The 20,753-nt window shown below is 39.2% G+C and overlaps 1 protein-coding gene across 1 annotated transcript in view; it reads right to left on the bottom strand.

Annotated features, from left to right (window-relative positions):
* The window catches only part of HMCN1 (hemicentin 1), a 537,733-nt gene that overhangs the window by 270,415 nt on the left and 246,565 nt on the right, over window positions 1-20,753 (bottom strand). The window contains exons 12-15 of the mRNA XM_068985901.1: window positions 14,126-14,267; window positions 12,241-12,368; window positions 9,658-9,771; window positions 3,809-3,967 (exon numbers count right to left, since the gene is read on the bottom strand). Of these exons, the coding sequence (XP_068842002.1) occupies window positions 3,809-3,967; window positions 9,658-9,771; window positions 12,241-12,368; window positions 14,126-14,267 (543 nt within the window). The remainder of the gene's footprint in view (window positions 1-3,808; window positions 3,968-9,657; window positions 9,772-12,240; window positions 12,369-14,125; window positions 14,268-20,753) is intronic.

The following is a 20,753-nucleotide window of genomic DNA, read 5'->3' as shown; positions in this document are numbered from 1 at the left end:
TTAAGGGAAATCAACCCTGAATATTCACTGGAATGACTGATGCTGAAGTGAATCTCCTGTATTTTGGTCATTGATGAGAACAGACGATTCATTGGAAGAGACCCTGATGCTGGGAAAGATTGAGGACAGAAGGAGAAGAGGGCTTCAGAGGATGAGATGGCTGGATGACATCACCAATGCAATGGACATGAACTTGGGCAAACTTTGGAAGACAGTGAGGGACAGCCATCTTTTTTTCCTTTAGAAAACTAAGGAATAGCATCTGATTCCATCATTTCATGGCAAATAGAAGGGGAAACAGTGGAAACAGCAGCAGAATTTATTTTTCTGGGCTCCAAAATCACAGCAGATGGTGACTGCAACCATAAAATTAAAAGACGCTTACTCTGTGGAAGAAAAGTTATGACCAACATAGACAGCATATTAAAAAGCAGAGACATCACTTTGCCAACAAAGGTCTGTCTAGTCAAGGCTATGGTTTTTCCAGTAGTCATGTATGGATGTGAGGGTTGGACTATAAAGAAAGCTGAGCACAGAAGAATTGACACTTTTGACCTGTGGTGTTGGAAAAGACTCTTGAGAGTCCCTTGGCCTGCAAGGAGATCCAACCAGTCCATCCTAAAAGAAATCAGTCCTGAATATTCATTGGAAGCACTGATGCTGAAGCTGAAACTCCAACACTTTGGCCATCTGATGTGAAGAACTGACTCATCTGAAAAGACCCCAATGCTGGGAAAGATTGAAGGCAGAAGGAGAAGGGGATGACAGAGGATGAGATGCTTGAATAGCATCACTGACTCAAAGGACATGAGTTTGAGTAAACTCCATGAGTTGGTGATGGACAGGGAGGCCCGGCATGCTGCAATTTGTGGGGTCACAGAGAGTCAGACATTGACTGGGTGACTGAACAACAATTTGCCTATGGTCTCGTAATATAACAAGATGAGAGGGCTGAGTCCTCTTAGGTCTATCATTTATTAGCAGTATGATGTTGGATAATTTACCTAACCTCTTTGAGCTCATAATAGAGATACTCATAGTGCAGACTTCACAGTTATTATGAAACGAAATAATGTATGTGAAATGCTTCACACAATGGTTGGTACTTATTAAGTACCAATTAAAGACTTATTGAGGTAAGTCTTTCAGAATCTTACTGTTTGCTGGTAACGACCTTCAGTTCTTTGATCCATATACTACCATCTTATCAACTTTTCCCCGTCTTCATTTCTTTCACAACCTTGGAGAGGAGAGGGAAGGAGGTAAGGATTAGTCTACAGACACAGAGGTAGGAGGCGAAGGGACTGACTGCCATAATGTCTCACTTTCGTCTCTGAGGTGGAAGGGAAAGCCGCAGCTGAGAGAAAAGGTGGTGGTGTCCATAGGGAATGGGAGAGAAAGTTACACACAGACACACAGGAGGACTGAGCTCTGAGTCAAGAGGTGAGGAAGGATTTTGTTAATTTATCACAGTCCGAGGTTTAGGTGATCCCTCCCATTGGTGTGTCAGCATCACGATTATAGGAAAGGATGTGAAGATGACTCCAGGTTATAGCCTGTCTGAGGGGGTGTAAATACAAGAGGGCAAGACACCTGAGGGCACTAATTCGAGATGTACTGAAGACAAAGAGGCAGACTGATGTCTCGGTTATAAAATATCAAACTTTTATTAGGATGTTTCCTAATCTACTCCAAGTCACTCCAGCACAGACAGCTCTAACTTTTATATGGCTTTTCGCTCATCAGAAGAGAAACTTGGAAAGTCCAGAAGCTAAAAAAATTATCAAGAAGGCACCAAGTAAGCATGTTAAGGTGTTTAGATTTTCTACAATCTTGGAAGATTGAGGGTGTCATTCCCTTTTCTCTGGAGATTTTCTACAGTCTTGGAGGGGTTGAGGAGATCGTTCCCTTGTCGCCCAAGCTGTTTCACTCCTCTAGAGCTAAACGATTCTAAAAGAATGTTGGGTTAACAAAAAATATCCATGCAGGGAAGAGGGAGAAGCAAAACTAGAAAATGTTGAGAAGTGAAACTCTGTATCTTTCTTAAAAACAAGAATTCTGTATCTGATCACCCCCTTCACTTGGGCCTTACATCGGGTTGGCCAAAAAGTTCGTTTGAGTTTTTCTGAACACTGGTAGATGGGTTGGCAAACCCGGTATTTCTAAAAGCATTTCTTGTATCTTATACTCTGCTGATAAATTTAGAGACCTTCCACCCAGAGATTCCAATCTTATTTCCAAAGCACTTCTCTCAGTAACCACAGGGTTTAGTCATGGTTCAAACACATCTTGCTGCGCCCCAGATTCTACAGTGATCTTTGTGACCATATCCAGCTTTGTTGATTCTACCCAAAGGGCATAATCACCAAGAATGCAGAGTGTTCCCCGGGGCATGGGGATCATAAAAGATCTCAAGAGGAAAAACACTTAGTTTATACAAAACAAAATACTAAGCTTAGAGGGACATGATTTTCATTTAAAGAACTAAGACTGTAGAACTCAAATGTTCTGTTACTTTATTCAAAATAAAAAATGCACTTTCTTTATAGTTCTTAACCTTAAAAAAAAAAAAAACAGTTTTGGCTTGAAAATCATCATGCATAAATGAAAATGCAATTTAATGAAATGTCATATTTTATAAATTTAAGTGATGCAACCATATGACTTATCTGTTAAAATTAAGCTGTTGGGTTCTTTCTCATATGAAACAAGCTCTGCTTTATTTCATGTGTTAACCATAACTGTGCAATTTTATTTTTCAAGAAGCATGAGATGGAGAGACAAAGAAGGGAGGACCAAACTCCTTGAGTAATTCGACTGAAGTTGTCATGCACAGGCTGTATCATTCCCACTGTGATTGATGTTTATTTGCAGTTCATGCTTTGTTCTTATACACAAAGGAGTCACTGCTAGTGAATTTAAAAAAAAAAAAAAAAGGAAGAGGACAATCTGCTACCTTTTCTGTCATCAGCATTTCCAAATTATGATCGAGGGCCAAAGTCTAATTTTCAGCCTTCAGATGTTAATACTTAGGAATGTGCTGTCCAAATGGATGACTCCTGATAGGAAAATGTTTGGCAAACAGATGAGAGACACTGAAGCCTATAGTCTCTGAAATCAAACAACCTGGGTTCAAACAACCAGGCCGTCCCTCCATAGCTCTTGAACTGGTCAATTTGCTTAGACTTTTTAAGTTTTCATTTCCTTACCTATGTAGTGGGGAAAATTATAGTATATTCCTCTTAAGATTGTTAGAAGGGTTTAATGATATAATGCATAAACACACACACACACACATATATATATATTCACTGTTCTTAGCATGCTACTGCTGCTGTTGCTAAGTCACTTCAGTTGTGTCTGATTCTGTGCGATCCCATAGACAGCAGCCCACCAGGTGCCCCCGTCCCTGTGTGTATATGTGTGTGTGTGTATATATCTATATATCTATATCTATATCTATATATATATATATGTATGTATGCATTATATCATTAATTTACCATGTTCTTAGCATAGTGCATGATAAATAGAAAAAAACTTAGTAGGGTTTAATGATATAATGTGTGTGTATATATATATATACACACACACACATATATACACACTGTTCTTAGTACAGTGCTTGGTAAATAGAAAAAACAACTTGGTAAATCTTAACTACATTATATTAATAATATGAAATGCTAACTCTAATTTTGCCATTCTGACAAATATTTCCACTAACTGTTTCAAAGCTGTGAGCATGACAAAATTCCAGGTCAATTTCAAAACAAACTTGTCTATCAGAGCCAGGATGCTTACTTACAGCCAACATCCAGAGTTATCCTGCCAGTTGCTCTTCCAGCATCATTGACAGCAACACACGTATAATCACCAGCATCCAAATCTTGAGTTTCTTGAATCTTCAAAAGTCCCAAGAGAGGGTCAATAATGAGGAATGTTGAGGGCTTCAGCTCAAGATCCCCTAAGTAAGAATGACACGGAGAACAATACACGGTTAAGGGTTTCAATAGTTTGCTACTGATCTGACTGCAAAACTTCTGAAGAAAACTGATGGTAAAGTTTTTTAAATCCAAGTGTCTGGCACAATGCAGACACTTAAACAATGCTTATGCAATGAAAGAAAATGTTTCTTGGTAATGAGCTGATTTAGGCCTATATAATTCCACAGGCTAACCTATAACCAAAAAATCAGGCTCTAAATGAATTATGTGCAAATATTTCCTACTGTATGTGTGCCTAAATGAGAACAAACTCTCTGAAGCTATGTTGGGAGATTAAGAAAGAGTGGAAGCTATCACTGCGGCTGTGAAAACGGAAAAGGAAGATGAAGATCGAAACAAAATTTCTACCATCTTTGTAACAGGATGAATTTCAATTACCCAGGAAATACTTTGGAGACTATGGGTGTTCTTAGTTTGGCTAAATGCCCAGGTTTCTGGTTTGCTTAATGTTCTCAGTCAGATTTTGTCCTGTGAGAGGTTTAAGCTGCCTGAGGGGATTCTAAGAATGGCTAAGGAACCACAGCTGGCTAGAGAGCATAGGAAGAAGCTTGTTGAAAGAAAAAGAATGGATGAAGAACTCTTGGAAATAGCCGGAGAGGACTGTTGTTATATTAATCTCCCAGGATACCTCTACTAAATCTGTATTATACATCAAAGTTTTTTAAGTCAGAGTTATAGGGTTTGGGGAAGAAGCAGGTAGGGAATAAATGAGTGGAGGATGCAATCAGATAATGAGTTTGACCTCAGTGTGAGGGCAGAATAACCCAAGAAAGATGACTTAGGTCTGGGTTGCCTATCCCTGTAACACCTCAGATCCTCTGAGAACCATTTCTGTTTGACGGCAGGCAATGCCTCAACAAATCTGTTAGCTGAGTTAGCCTATCCTTGGGCTTCCTTTCCTCCAGGGTTTTTCCTTACCTAAGAATGAAATTAACCAGGATGACAAGTATCATAAAAAAAAAAAAAAAAAATACTAGCACTGGAGACCTGGGTTCAATCCCCGAGTCGGGAAGATCTTCTGGAGAAGGGAACAGCAACCCACCCCAGTATTCTTGCTTGGAGAATTCTGGGGACAGAGGAGCCTGACAGGCTACAATCCATGGGATCGCAAAGAGCTGGGCACAACTAAGTGACAAACACTTACTTACTGATGTTTAAGTGACAGCTTAGTGTTGCCATCTCTTTTGCTTCTTTTTTGTAAAAGGCAATGTCAAACTTTTTGTGGGGATCCTAAAAAAATTCCAGGAGGTTTAAAGGCCATTGCTCTTAGGGTTTCACAGCATGCCAGATGTCAAGTCTGAAGAAGTATTCTCCAAATGCCATTTACTGGCTTAGCCATGTGTCTTGGGACTGAGGACTACAGAAATAACTCCCTTAGCTTCTTAAACTAATTTTTATTGGAGTACAACTGATTTACGATGTTGTGTTAGCTTTTGCTGTACAGCAAAGTGAATCAGTTACACATATACACTGGCCACTCTTTGTCAAATTCTTTTCCCATGAAAGTCACTACAGAGTATTGAGAAAGGCCCTCTGTGCTATACAGTAGGTTATTAGTTATCTATTTTATTAATATATACATATACTGATAATAGTACATATATGTCAGTTCTAATCTCCCAATTTATGCCATCCCTCTGTTTCCCCCTTGGTAACCATAAGCTTGTATTCTACATCTGTGTCCCTTAGCTTTTAACAGGCTAAAACCCTAGAGCTAGTAATTCTCTAGAACACTATACAAAGCAACAACCAACAGACTTAGGGTGACAAACAAATTCTCATTTTGCTTTTATAATTTGAGGAGGAGATGAGGTCAAAGCCATAAATTTCAAAACAAAAAAATTACATTAGCAACCGTGAGTGCCAAAAATAAAGTATTTTTCAGCATTCCAACATTTAAAACCTCAATCATCCTTTTAAGCTGGCTACTGCATACCATGCGAGAATGAGAGAAGCAGCTAAAGCCTTGTCCATGTGCCTCTGGGAAATTTTCATAAGCAAAAGCAGATGATGTTGACATAAACCTTCCTCCCACTAGGGGAGGATGCAATGTGACCAAGCTGTTCATCAAGCATTAAAATGTTTGGACTAAAACGCATTTAGAGTTTTGCATTTTATTTCTCCCTTAGTTTTTTTTGTATATGTCACAGGACATAACAGGATGAAATAAAGACCTTTTTGCTAGCATTTTTTTTAAATAAAAGTATTTTAAAAATAGCAGTAATGAAACAAAATATAAATTGGAAAACACCAGTTATATCAAGTTTACATACTGATCATATTTTGATAATCTCTCTTGATTTCTACTGAACAATTAGCAATCAAAGTATTGCTATAATGCCATAAAGAAATACAGAACTTTGAGATGAAGATGATTGGGGGAGTAAATCTTTAATTTTAATACTAGATAACATTAGAAGAATATTTACATACATTATATTATATAAATTTTGCTGACATTCTAGGATTTAAAACAATCGTTATCCACTAAGGAGGATACTTTCTGCTTTAGTTTAAATTAGATTTTGGCATCTATGGACATAAAGACTAATAGATAATTTATCCATGACATAAGGTCCTTTAAACTGTTGAAAGTTCTTTATTGGTTCTCAAAAATGTTTGTCTCAAGACTCTTTTTACACTCTTAAAATTTTTCAGGGACTTTAATGAGTTTTTGTTTATGTAGATTATATTTATTTGTACTAAGGAACTGGCAACCCACTCCAGTATTCTTGCCTGGAGAAACCCGTGGACAGAGGAGCCTGGTGGGCTGCTGTCCATGGGGTCGCACAGAGTCGGACACGACTGAAGCGACTTAGCATGCATGCATGCAGTGGAGAAGGAAATGGCAACCCACTCCAGTATTCTTGCCTGGAGAATCCCAGGGACAGAGGAGTATGGTGGGCTGCAGTCTATGGGGTCGCACAGAGATGGACATGACTGAAGTGACTTAGCAGTAGCAGAAGCAGCATTTTAGAAAAGAAAGTGAAAAGTTTAAAAGCATATGCACTTATTTTCTAGTAACTCAGGACATTTTAACATAAATCTATCTTATAAAAAATAATGTTTCCCCGAACTAGAGAAATTTTGTGAGAAAAGTTGCATTGTTTCACATTTTTGCAAATCTCTAGACTGTCTAGCTTCTTAAAAATAGACTGTTGAGTGTTCTTTTTTGCTTCTGCATTCACTCTACTGGATATCATATGTTACATAGTTCCTAAAACTTCACGAATCACTCATAAGACAATGCATGTGAAAAAGTCAAATAACAATTTAGTATAATCAGGACAATAATTTTGATCTTATGGACCTGAAAAGAGTTGGTGGGAACCTCCAGGGATTCCCAACTATACTTTAATAAACACCAATCTAAAGAAACCCAATTTCTTTACTATTTTGCCACAAATACTCTTCATACAATATTTTAATAGTATTCTTGATTCTTTCTTTGAACCCACCTTATGTTGCTCGTTTCTAATATCTAAAATTTTGGTGCGCATTTGTATGTGTGAGATTCCTTTTCTCGAATGGTCTGAATGAAATACCACTTATTAAAGAATGGTGGCTGCCAAAGGCTGCAGGGCAGGGGAAATGGGAAGTCATTGTTCAACAGGCTTAAAGTTTCAGTCCCACAAGATGAATGAGTTCTAGAGATTTGCTGTACAACAGTGCATAGAGTTAATAATGCTGTACCGTCTGTTTAAATCAGAACTGCCTGGGGAAAAAAAAAAGGCATGACCAAAAGGTTATTCTTATGGTTAGGGAAAGAACTAATCACCTGTGGTTTCCCCAATGAGGGATTTCCCTAATTTTGCTGGTGTCTCATCCCAGCAGAGGTGGACAAGGAAGGTCCAGCTGCCCCCCACCCCTTTCTTTTTTTCAAGCCAGTTTGCAAGTAAAATAGTTTGTCTTCTGGCTTTTCTCTTTATGATCCAGACTCTGCCTAAGGAATAAATTGCCTGCCTGTGACTGAGAGAGCCAGTGATCCTGGGGCTCAGGGCAGTTGTGTGTGTTGCTGCTGAACAAAACGCAGGTCCTCCATAATCATCTCTCAGTGCTTAATGCCCACATGCTAACTCTGCTGGTGCATAATTTGAACAGAGAAATGAGATAGGATTTACTTGGCCCATTGAACTCCAATGTCTCTAGTCGAAAGGAGAAACAAATGCATAGTTAATTCTAGAATCTTCCATGTGGTGGCTGCCTCGTTCCCTAACTCCTCATTTAGATCCCAAGGTATCTGTGGGACCAAAACTGACATACAAAGTTATTCAGGAGAGTAGCCCCAATTTGAGAGCATAAAACACTCTTTCTGTGACTCAGCTCTACACAGGCAGAGAAATCAGCAGGTTCTATTAGTTTTTAAAACATTTTTATTTTTCATATAAACTACTGGTGAAAATTAAAAAAGAGAACTACCTCTATAACACATTTTTTCTGGATTTCTTTAAGATGCGAGTTTGAAACTATTATGTATTTCATTTGAAAGTTAAAGATTTAAGCATTTCAAATAAGGGAAATTCATTTTTGTTGACTGAAATAGAACTGAAAACTAATTAAGAAGCAAATCCACAAATGCTTTCTTATCAGAGAAAACACAAAGACTTAAAAATCATTTTACAAGGAAAACTATGAAAAATGACATTATCTCCTTGTTTCCCTCCCTGTTTCTGATTTATGTTATTGAAAGTATTTGCTTTCTGCATAAAGCTTCATGTTCTTCTTCACCTCATGTTCCCCAAGAGTTTGAACCCGAGGTGAATTCACAATTTTGTGATTATGACATCAACCTGTTGCTATGGGAATGTCTGTGATTTAACAAACAGAATCATAACAATAGTGCTTTGTACTATTTAGCATTTTTCATCTGAAGATTAAAGAGTATTTTGCAAACAGCATCTCAATAATCCTAGCAACCTCCCCTCTCAGGGTGTTTGTAGGGATTTTTCTTTCTCATAGACTGGAAAAACTGAGAGAAACAGGAGCGGGACATTCTGCAGAGATAGCCACTGTCAGCATCTGAGCCTGGACCAGGGCCCAAGGGCATTTTCACCAAGGACAAGCAGCACATTATTATTATTTTATTACAGAATCACAGAGGCAGAACCTTTATGTCACAAATAGGGGCAGATAATTTCTATACTTGACATAAACATCTACCATGCATGATAAAGCTGACCACAAAATACATTTGCCTTTAAATCACAAATGTTATTCAATTGTAAGCTTTAACACGGGTCTTTATTTGACCACTTTATAGAAAAGTATCCTGCAGAATCTAGGAAACTTCCTAATTGTGAGAGCCTAAGCAAAGTGAACTGAAATCAGAGAAGCTATTTTAAACATGAACTGAGTATTCCTGGACAGTTTTCTACAGGAAACAATCCTAAACTAACAAAGAGAATGTTCAGCTGGATTAGCAGAGGAGAAGTTTTCCTGCTTTGATTTTAACGGTTCTATAATCCACACCAGATGTCAAATGCTGAAATTCAGAGTGCAGCATGTTGAATTGCCGTCTCTAGTGAGACCATAAACACATTTTATGGGGCTGCTAAGTCACACACCAAAACAAATTTTTAACAAATTATTTTTATCTAAAAGAGAAAGCAATACTAAGTGAATCAGACATGAACATACTTAAGAAATATACCTTTGAACCATTTAACTTGAGGTGGAGGAACACCAGAGGTTTTACATTCCATAACTGTTGTATCCCCCAGGGCAACCAAGAGCTCACTCTGAACTACAATCAACTTCGGAGCTTCTGAAAACAACAAACAAGCAAACAGTTAAAGCCTAGCACAATGCCACGTGCAACCTGTTTATGTTTACTAAATGAAGCAATTTAAAAATGATCATTATTTATGTGCTTGTCGCCATCTTAATATTTATAATAAATAGAAATAAACTCTTCTAATGTATATGCACAATGATGTATGTGATAAAAGATCATCTATAAAAACCAAAAGAATATCAGACGAAAATAATTCTGCTAAAACAGAGTCTAAAAATTTAGGATATTAATTGATGCACATTTTCTCTGAGATATACATTTTGAAATGTGCACAACTGATGCAGATTTCAATTAACTGATGCACATTTTCTATGTGACTTTAAGGATATTCATGTCTATGTACAGAGACAGTTGTTCTTTAAGGTTAAATTTTTGGGGGTTCCTCTTTGTAGCTCAGATGGTAAAGAATCTGCCCACAATGGGGGAGACCCAGGTTCAATCCCTGGGTTGGGAAGGTCCCCTGGAAAAGAAAATGACAACCCACTCCAATATTCTTGCCTAGAGAATTCCACGGACAGAAGAGCTTGGGGAGCTACAGTCTATGGGATTGAAGAAAATAGGACATGACTGAGCAACTAACGCTTACTTAAGGCTAAACTCTGCACCTATAAGAAGCAGTTTCCCACTTTTGACTCTATTTTCCTCTTTGATGTTAAACACAGACATTCTCTAAGTTTCTTTCCTTAGCTCTGTTTGATTCACCCTTTTGCCTAATACTTCAGTTTATGCACCCATTTTTTTAAATGAACTGAACATTTTAGGTCTTTCCAACTTCAACTGAGGTAGCTTTAAACAAACCCAAGAGTTAACTTCGCAAAGATCATGTTTCTACCTGGCTAGAAAACTTCCGTGATTGCATTTCATAATTTCCTAATCTGACTTTCGAAACTCACATTGGTGCATGGCTTTTTCTTGAATTTCACCCCCTTTACACTTCCTGACTTGCCACAAGTATGGAGCTACACTTGTTTCAAAACAGGCCCTATTCTCTCCATCTTCCTACTTTTGCGAAAGTTGTTTCCTCTGCCTGACACCCGTTGTCACAACTCTTTACATCCCACTCATTATTCCAGACTGAGCTTAAGTCCTGTCTCCTTTGAGAAATGCTTGCAAATTCCCCATCTGGAATTATTAATCTTCCCTCTGCCAGCCTCCCACGTTAATGCTTATGTGTCTTCCTTATTATATTTCTTTATGTATATCTACTTTCATTATTCACACTCTTGAAAAATAAGGGCCTCATAATGTCCTTTTTTCTTTAATTTTTACACTCCAGAATCTCTAGCATAGCATTTTACATACTTTGAGTGATTAATAAGTTAAATAAATGGGTGGAACATTTTGGTTTCTTTGTGAATTAACCAAAATTCATTTCTGTAACGCATATCCCATTCCCAACTGTCTGGTCTCTCTCCACATGGGTGTTCTGTGATTGATTTTCAGTCATCTCTAAGTCTAAGCCCATTTTCCCTTCAAAAACTTACTCACCACTTGCCTTTCTAATGTCTACAAATGAAACCAATCTTCCCAGGCTTTTAGGTTGAGTATTTGTGACACTTTTGTTAACTCCCTCATCTATACATACCCTCTATAATTCTCAGCCTTTATTATGGCCCTTTTATACTCCTTCCTCTCCACAAGCCTTACTATGAATTATGGTAAATAAAAATGAGAGAAAGAGTGAATTGCTAGTCACTAATTATTTACATTTTACAAACTGAGATTGAGTATGTAATGCCCATGTCCTTTGTCTAAGAAACGTCAAATTAAAAGAAATATTCTATTATATATTATTAGAATATATGATTATGTATAATAGATTAGATTACATTATACATGTTAGAATATGTGATATTATAGAAAAGTTGTCATGATATTATTTATTATTATTATAAGAAAAATAAAATATTTATCTTCAATAAATATTTGAGTTTGGAGGGGAAAAACTGAAGATGAAAAGCAAAAATAACATCTAGATAGTGACAGAAGTGTTATAAATATTTAATTATAATATAAATGTTATAAACAATTTCATATATATGCATTTATGTATGAATATATAAATTCAAACATATATGGACATAAGTGGAAAATGTAAAACAAAAGTTGAGGTAAGCTAAGAAAAATACAGAATTTGTTGATTTGTAAGTAAAACAAAGAACAGATCAACCATGGAAGGACAGAACTCTATGGACAATCAGAAACACTTCCATAATCTGGAATCTTCCTTGATTTCTGTTGAATAATGAACCGATTCATTTTCTGAACTTTTAACTTAAATTAGTTAAAATATTTGCTTTAATCAGTGTGTGAGACAAATAAAAAATTATACAACTGGATATGACTCATTCCAATATTAATTTTTTTAAAAAGCACTTTTACATTGCTTGATATGATATTCACCCTATTTGAACTGGCTTTTAAACTGATTATACTTGCCAATGTATCTGAGGGTAGAAGTCTGTTTATCCATTCCAGCTGAATTACTTGCCAGGCAACCATAGATCCCTGCATCTTTGGGAACTGCATTTTTGATAAACAAGTTACCTTCTGAGGTCATCCTATACCTATAGACAAAAAGAAAATGAAATTGAAAATAGTAATAGGATCAGGGAACTATAGCAACTTCCTTCAAATATCTTCAAATACTTTAGAGTTATGCTTTTGGTGCTGGTTGCAAAAATGATTAATAGCATCACTATGTAAGAAGAAACACTGTAATAATAACAATATGTGTGTGTGTGTTAAGTCGCTTCAGTCATGTCCGACTCTTTGAGACCCCATGGACTGTAGCCTGGCCAGGCTCCTCTCTCCATGGGATTCTCCAGGCAAGAATACTGGAGTGGTTGCCATTTCCTTCTCCAGAATAATAACAATAGGTTCCACATATCTAATACTTGCCATGTGCCAAGGCTGATCTAGCAGCTTTATATTTATTCATGTTTTAAATGTTCCTAACAATCCAATGTGGAGAAGGCAATGGCAACCCACTCCAGTACTCTTGCCTGGAAAATCCCATGGATGGAGGAGCCTGGAAGGCTGCAGTCCATGGGGTCAGTGAGGGTTGGACAGAACTGAGTGACTTCACTTTCACTTTTCACTTTCATGCACTGGAGAAGGAAATGGCAACCCACTCCAGTGTTCCTGCCTGGAGAATCCCGGGGACAGGGGAGCCTGGTGGGCTGCCATCCATGGGGTCACACAGAGTCGGACACGACTGAAGTGACTTAGCAGCAGCAGCAACAACAATCCAATGAGTTAGATACTACTATTCTGTCTGTTATACAGATGAGAAAAGAGGTTATACAACTTGCCCCAAGTCAGCGTCAGTAAAGGGAAGAAGCGAAGTTTGCACCCAGGCAATCTTGCTCTGTGTGAACTTCTAAGCTAAACAGTTCCTCAAAATGAAAACCTGAGAGATGCAATGCCTCACGTCTCAAGTGAGTCCCTGAAGAGGCCGGGAATAGAATTTGGCTCACAGCTAAGATCGTCTCCTCATGACAAACCCAGAGTAATGGGAGCCTGATGGCTGGAAACTTCACTGTTTATGTCCCAAGTGTTCGGTACTTTCTCTGAGCATGAGAGGATTCATTTTCTTTTAAAAGCATCCAGCAGAATAGAATACTACAATGAGAAATGTAGTATGAGAGGCAATGGTGAACATGAGTTATGAAGAAAGTCTGCACACACTTTAATTAGAGCTACTGTTCCATCCTTTGCTTGTGCCTCTCTCTTCTGTCAAATCCCAGGACCAAGCCTTTAGTGAATGGGTTAAATGCACATCAATTTACCCACAGAAAGTTTATTATCCCCATTTCAATTATTCATGGGCTTCCCAGGTGGTGCTAGTGGTAAAGAATGTGCCTGCCAATACAGGAGACAGATGCCAGTTCAATTCCTGGGTCAGGAAAACCCCTGGAGGAAGGGCATGGCAAACCACTCCAGTATTCCTGGCTAAATAATCCCATGGGTAGAGGATCCTGGCGGGCAACAATCCATAGGGTCACAGAGAGTCAGACGCAACTGAAGTGACTTAGCACACAGTTATTCATGGTAAATCAACTGTTACAGTGTTCTGTTTACAAAGCAAAGTGAGGAAACACTCAGTTCTAGCTGTTGAATTCAACACTCAAGAACCTCAAACTCTAGACATTCATCATTTATTACTTTATGGACATTTCCTGGCCTATTGAGAAAATCTAGAGCTGCGGATTTGGGTCAAACTTCCCTTAATCCCAGAGATTTAGTCAGATTAGTTCTGACCAGAAATTTCATCAACTCCTCTTACTCAGTAAAAACAAAGAACATGATACAAACCCAGTACCTGTGTGAACCCATGATAAACATATCATTCATGGTCCAGGAGATCTTTGGTTTGGGATAACCTGTTACAGAACACATGATGGAGACCTCTGATCCACCTGTGAAGGACTGATTCTTGGGCATCACAGTGACTTTGGGTGGTTCTGCAGATAAAAAGAAAACACACAGCATGAAATGCCAGTGATGTCAGGAGCTTCCTCTATTAGCAGATTTGCAGACTTATCACCACCACACCTTTACTTTATAAACATTTATTTATTTTGCACTTCCAGGAGTTTGTTTATGAACAATAACAAAAAAGCTGCAGTTACTCAGCAGACATGCTCCCCAAGGCGGGCAAGGAACGCAGATCCTGTTTTCCAGCTTTCGGCAGCCCAAGTTGTATGAGACCAGGGTCTGCTCTCCTCGCTTCTCCAGAGCCTCTCCTCTCCATGAAAGACTGATGCAGGCTGGGGCTGGGACCCCAAAGCTTGACTCTGTACCCCACAGGCCTGGGGAGGACCGCAGAGGGCTTCACCTCTGGTCATTCGGCCCAAGGTCGTGTAGCTCAGCCAAGCCCTGTCAGCCCACTGGAGCAGCAGGCTTGCTCCTACTCCCAGATCGTGAAGCATGAGGGTGGGCAAGGCCTTGCCTTCAGAGCTTGGCAAGGGCCTGGCACACTCTCCTTTGAGGGCACATCAGGAGTCTGGATCTGACATCAATGACAGGAAGAGGCCTCCACTTTCCTGCCCCCTGAATGCAAGGAGGAGAGTAGCAGGATTATGACAGTGATATGAGGTCCTGGGGCAGGGATTCCTCCATCCATTCTCTAGCCAGGTGGTCCTCATGGCCTGGCAGCAGGTGTCGATGACCTTGGTGACTTCAGCCACAGGGAGGCTGCTGGTAGGGGTGGCGTTCAGCACCTCCAGCTTAATGGTTCCCAAGGCCAAGACTTTCCTCTTGCGGTGCAGGAGAAGGTGGAGCTCAACATGGAGGGAAGGGGCAAACGGACTTAGACCACCAGGGAGAAGCCTCCTTCCTCGAAAGGCAGCAGGTCCCTATTGTCACTCCGAGTGCACGTGGACCAGCACCACACTTTGAGGTTCTCCCTGACCACGCACTAGACCATGTGGGCCATCAGGTCCTGGAGCACTGCCGGATGATGATGGAAGAAATGTTCACATATTGAGGGATGGCAGTCATTCTGGCTTATACACGATCTGGCTTGAACTTTATGCTAGTGAGAACAGCCTGTCGATGGATTATCAAACATGCATTGTACCTCTGCTTTAACCATTAAAGAATGTGTTGAAAAAATCAAAATGGAGTAACTGTGGTTCAAGCATTCAAAATGGAGACAGGTGGCTGCTGTCAATGTGGTTTCAGACAAGCTCCTGCATCACCAAGAACCTGAATCTTCTGAACTGCATCAGACTCACGGACACCAACAGCTGTTCTCAAAACATCTACTAGCGGTTCCCAGCTGCAACCTTATGGTCTCAAGGACTCCCTTTGTAACTATGCAACCAACTCGCTCCCCAAACAACCCTTGCTTAATAAGCATCCCTACTTCTTGCCAGTTCCAATCCTAATCCTGACAAACAACTGATGCAATACTGTGGTTTTTGCCTATATAAGCCTCCCTCATTTTGTAGTCAGGCAGAACACAATTCAAGTGTTTCCTGAATCTGTGTCTCCAAGGCCACTGTCCTCAGTTTGACTTGAATAAAACGCTTCTTTTCCTATTATAGACTGTTTACTGATTATCTGCATCAGCAATGAAGATGCCCCAGGCCCATGAGCCCTGTGAAGAGCAGCTCCTGCTTGGCAACACTTGGGAAGGTCCTCCTTGAGACCCACAATGCCCAGGATGCTCTAGTGGTTAGAAACAATGACACAGAAGTGGTCCACCTCCAGCTTCTGGTGGCCCTTTATCTCAAAGTGAACGGGAATATAGACTTGAATATATATACATGAAGGACTGGATGAACCACCTGACGATACTCACGTTCTCTACCACCTCACCATGTTGACCTAGCAGGCAGGCAGGTGAGCATAGCCACCCTGATGATCATGAAGCAGAGCAGGCAGTATAAAGGTGATCCTGGCTTAGAACTTGGCCCATGCAGCTCGGCTGCACAAGCAGCAACAGCAGCAGCAGCGTGCAGTCAGCCACAGCAAGAGCTCCAAGGCCAAGGTGGAACTGGGACCACACACGTGTGCTGGTGCCCTTGAAGCCTCGATGACACTGGCCTTAGGCTTCCCCCCTGGGCTCTGGCTGGGAAGGAGCTCTTAGGGTACTCTCCATCAGGGATCTGGCCCCATCAGTGTAGGAGAGACACGAAAAGCAATGAAAGCATGATAGGTAAATTGCTTTTGAGAGTAAAATGAATCTGATCCAAATGTTTCAGTGTCTCCACTGGTTACCACGGGGACGCTTGCTACTCTGCTCCAACTACCTGACCACTGGCTTCCACCTGTTTGTCTGGAACTTCAATATAAACTTGTTTTCAGGTAAGGTCTCCAGACAGAGCCTTTTGCCTCTTTCTATATAGTGAACACAGGTTGAGAACCAAACTTGTTGTCACAGCAGCCTGCTTTGTTTGAATTGTTCTTTCCCTTTTTAATAAAATTTTTATAAATATTGCTGAGGTTGAGGCCATGTCTTTCATATTATTCCATATTCCAGTATACTCCATAATATTTAACATCCCTTTCACATTGTCCAGTGACTTGTAAATAACAGAGACCTAAAACCATTGAGGGAACACAGGTCATTCCTAAACTCTAACTTGGTTCTGAGAATTGTTACGCCTGCCAACCTCTCAAGATCCAGCTATACTGATCATCTGCCTCATGCCCATGGATTCACAACAGCTCAACTTAACAGAAAATATCCATTATTCAAAGTGCATATTACATTTTACTTCTGTGGCAGAAAAAAACAACCTTCAAAAATGAAAAGTTAAATCAGAAATTTATTATCTAAAAGGACACAAGAATTCTCTGGGATAACTGGGATGCTGGTAAGGCTGGTCTAATCAATTACATGTTTTACATCTATACTACTTCAGAGTAAGAATTAATCATCAACAAAGGTATCATCAAAGAAATATTTAATGATTGCCTTTCTCTTTAAAGCCCACTTATTTTTTTTTACATTTTATTGAAGTATAATGGACTTAAAATATTAATTTCAGGTGGTGTATAACATGATTATTTTTAAAGTTAAGCACCACACAAATTTGTTATATTACTAACTAAATTCGCTTTGCTGTACATTATATCCCTGTGACTTATTTATTTTATAACTGGTAGTTTAAATAATTTACTTTGTGTAAACATGCCCCACTCAATAAGATAAAAATAAATTCATTTGCATGATGTCTGAAATAGATGTCATGAGTATTAACAAAAATAAGTTAATTCAATAATATGCTTTTTGCACAATTATTATGTTCCAGGCTCTGTGCTAACTTACAGGGATACACTGATGAGCCAAACAGGATGTCAGCTTTCCACTTAACCAGGTTTTTACTACAAATGAATTTGAGAATTCAGTTAATCAGTTAGATCTGGATATGTTTGTGGTGTATCTTCATAATAAGTTAGTCTGCAAATTGTGGTTTAGCTTCACCAAGCAACACTAGCCTGAGGAATCCCTATACATTTGAAAGAGATACAAATGGTGCCACTGGGCAGCTATACCATGGAACAAACCTAATTAGTGCCTAATTGCGAGCAGCTTCTAATCACTCACTCCCCTTTTTTTCCTGTTTATATTGTGTTTCTCAAATAATTTTGTCTTTGAAGTTAATGCTTAAGGGTTTTTCTGGCGAGCAGACTTGGTTGATAGCTAATACTATTCTATGGTTTCCTCTTAGTGAACAGAGGGCTGGAGAAACATGTGAGGTCAAGGGCAGACTAGCCATAGCCAGTAAGTCCAAACTGTGATTCCATCTGGAGTCCATCAATTCTGAAATGCGGGAGCACTACACATGTTTTGGGAGAGCTGTGGACAATCTTCAGGGGAAGAAGTGGGAAAAACGAACACTTGTTTCTCTTTGGAATTTTTTGAATACCCACATTTACTCCCACCTTCCCAAAATAAAAGGTTTCTCATATCTACCTCATTTTGACATAGCATTGCTACAAAGATTCAGCAGCTCCTGGGATTTTTGGCTAAACACGATGCCTTCCAGTGGCCTCTGCCAGAACTGGCTTGGCGTCAGTCCCAGCAAGAATCCCACTGGTAGGCTCTGTAGTTCAGATATCAAAGTGAAAATAAATGTCAGTTACCCAAACCAGGATGTAGTGAGCTAAGAGGTCATTTCTCCAATAAAGCCTGGATATAGGGTGCTGTTCAGGGTCATGAAGTAAGTCTGTGTGCAACATACAGATGGGATGACATCATCCCACAGAAGGTGAGAAATTTACCACTGCCCTGGAAAGAATATTTCTGCTGACAATAAGAAAATCAGAAAGAATATGAACAAACATAGGCATTCATAATTGCATTTTGACCAAATAACTGTTGAATAAAAATGATCAGAATGATTCAACTTTTATTTGATCAGGTTAAATAAGGATATACTCTATATCCAGGTTTTATTGGAGAAATGACCTCTTAGCTCTTTACATCTTGGTTTGGGTAACTGACATTTATTTTCACTCTGATATCCGAACTACAGAGCCTACCAGTGGGATTCTTTCTAGGAGAGACTGGCATCTCTCAACATAATTATTTCAACTGTTAGATTTTTTTTTTAATTCCTAGGGGAATAAAGCTCATCTTGTTTTAATAAGATAGTTCTCATGAAGTAAGAAGAAGTTCAATTCCATCAAAATCCAGAGTCCACTTTTAGGCTTTGAGGAGAAGTAATCCATTCTTAGTTGGTTTTCAACCTCATTTCAATACCACAGTCACTGCCATTATCATCACCACCACTACCACCAACCATCAGCACCATCATCCTAAATAACAACTTACTGCTCATGAGCCAAAGTGATGGGAATGTGGCACTGTTAGGTAACAAGGCATTAATTCATTCTTTATATTTTAACCACAACAAAAGAGAAATACAAAAGTTTCCGTAATTCTCCACCAATGATTTTAAAACGTTAAACGTAGATTAGGATACTAGGAATGAAAAATACTACTCTAAGACTTAGGTGTCGTTACTGCTCAAACTGGCAAAATGCATCTTATATAAGAAGAGCATGAAAACAGCCACGGCTCCAACTGCAAAGACCAAGGAAGATAAAATCTCAACAAAGTCTTAAAAATCTCCAACATCATCTTCATACACAAGAGACAAATTTACTGTTATTGGTAATTGGGTCTGATTTGTTGGTAGGACATTATCAAAGACAACACTTAAGGCCTTTCTCTTCAAGGTGGTTTAATCAGACATCAGTAATGATTTGAATTACTTAAACAATAATTTAACATATTTTTCACCACTGGTATATTGAAAGTACTTGGGAAAATCTGCTTTCATCCTTTCACAAAACAAATATTTACTGAGTACCTACTATGTTTCTGACACTCGGTGACCTCAAAGATCTCACAGAATATTGTACACAAAAGTGTATTATATACAATTAGGGACTAAATCTCTTTCTAGAAGTCAGTTCATTGAAATAGGAAGGAGGGCAGAAGTTACTGAGTACCTATGTGCCAAGTATGTAACTCCAAAACCCACCATTTGTTTTCCTCAATAACCCTGTGAAGTGCTACTGTCACTTTACATATTAAAAAAAAACATAATTAAGACTCAAAATGGTTAAATAATCCATGGTGTCAAAGTCAAAACATGGTGTCTAGTCAAAGCTATGGTTTTTGCAGTAGTCATGTATGGATGTGAGAGTTGGACTATAAAGAAAGCTGAGCACTGAAGAATTGATGCTTTTGAACTGTGGTGTTGGAGAAGACTCTTGAGAGTCCCTTGGACTGCAAGGAGATCAAACCAATCCATCCTAAAGGAAATCAGTCCTGAATATTCATTCGAAGGACTGATGCTGAAGCTGAAACTCCAATACTTAGGCCACCTGATGCAAAGAACTGACTCATTGGAAAAGACCCTGAAGCTGGGAAAGATTGAAGGCAGGAGGAGAAGGGGACGACAGAGGATGAGATGGTTGGATGGCATCACCAACTCGATGGACTTGAGTTTGAGCAAGCTCTGGAAGTTGGTGATAGACAGGGAAGCAGTTCATGGGGTCTCAAAGAGTCAGACACAACCGAGTGAATGAAACGAACTGAACTGAAGCCATGGCATCTGATGTATACTTTAATGGAGATAATAAAGCTATCTTAACTCATAGGGTTATTGTGGAACTAATATACTGAAAACATGAAAAGTGAAAGTGTTAGTTTCTCAGTCATGTCCAACTCTTGGAAACCCCATGGACTGAATGAAGCCTGCCAGACTCCTCTGTCCATGGAATTCTTCAGGCAAGGATACTGATGTGGGTAGCCATTCTCTTCTCCAGGGGATCTTCCAAACCTAGGAATCGAACCCAGGTCTCCTGCACTGCAGGCAGATTCTTTACAATCTGAGCCACAGGGGAAGTCCATTGAATACACAGAACTTTAAAAATTCCTGACAAATAATAGGCTGTCTGTAATTTTTGCTATTATTTATATT

The sequence above is a fragment of the Capricornis sumatraensis genome, chromosome 14, assembly GCF_032405125.1.
Source record: "Capricornis sumatraensis isolate serow.1 chromosome 14, serow.2, whole genome shotgun sequence".
Classification (NCBI taxonomy): Eukaryota; Metazoa; Chordata; class Mammalia; order Artiodactyla; family Bovidae; genus Capricornis; species Capricornis sumatraensis.
The sequence above is the reverse complement of the archived record's forward strand: the minus strand, read 5'-3'. Positions and strand labels throughout refer to the sequence as shown.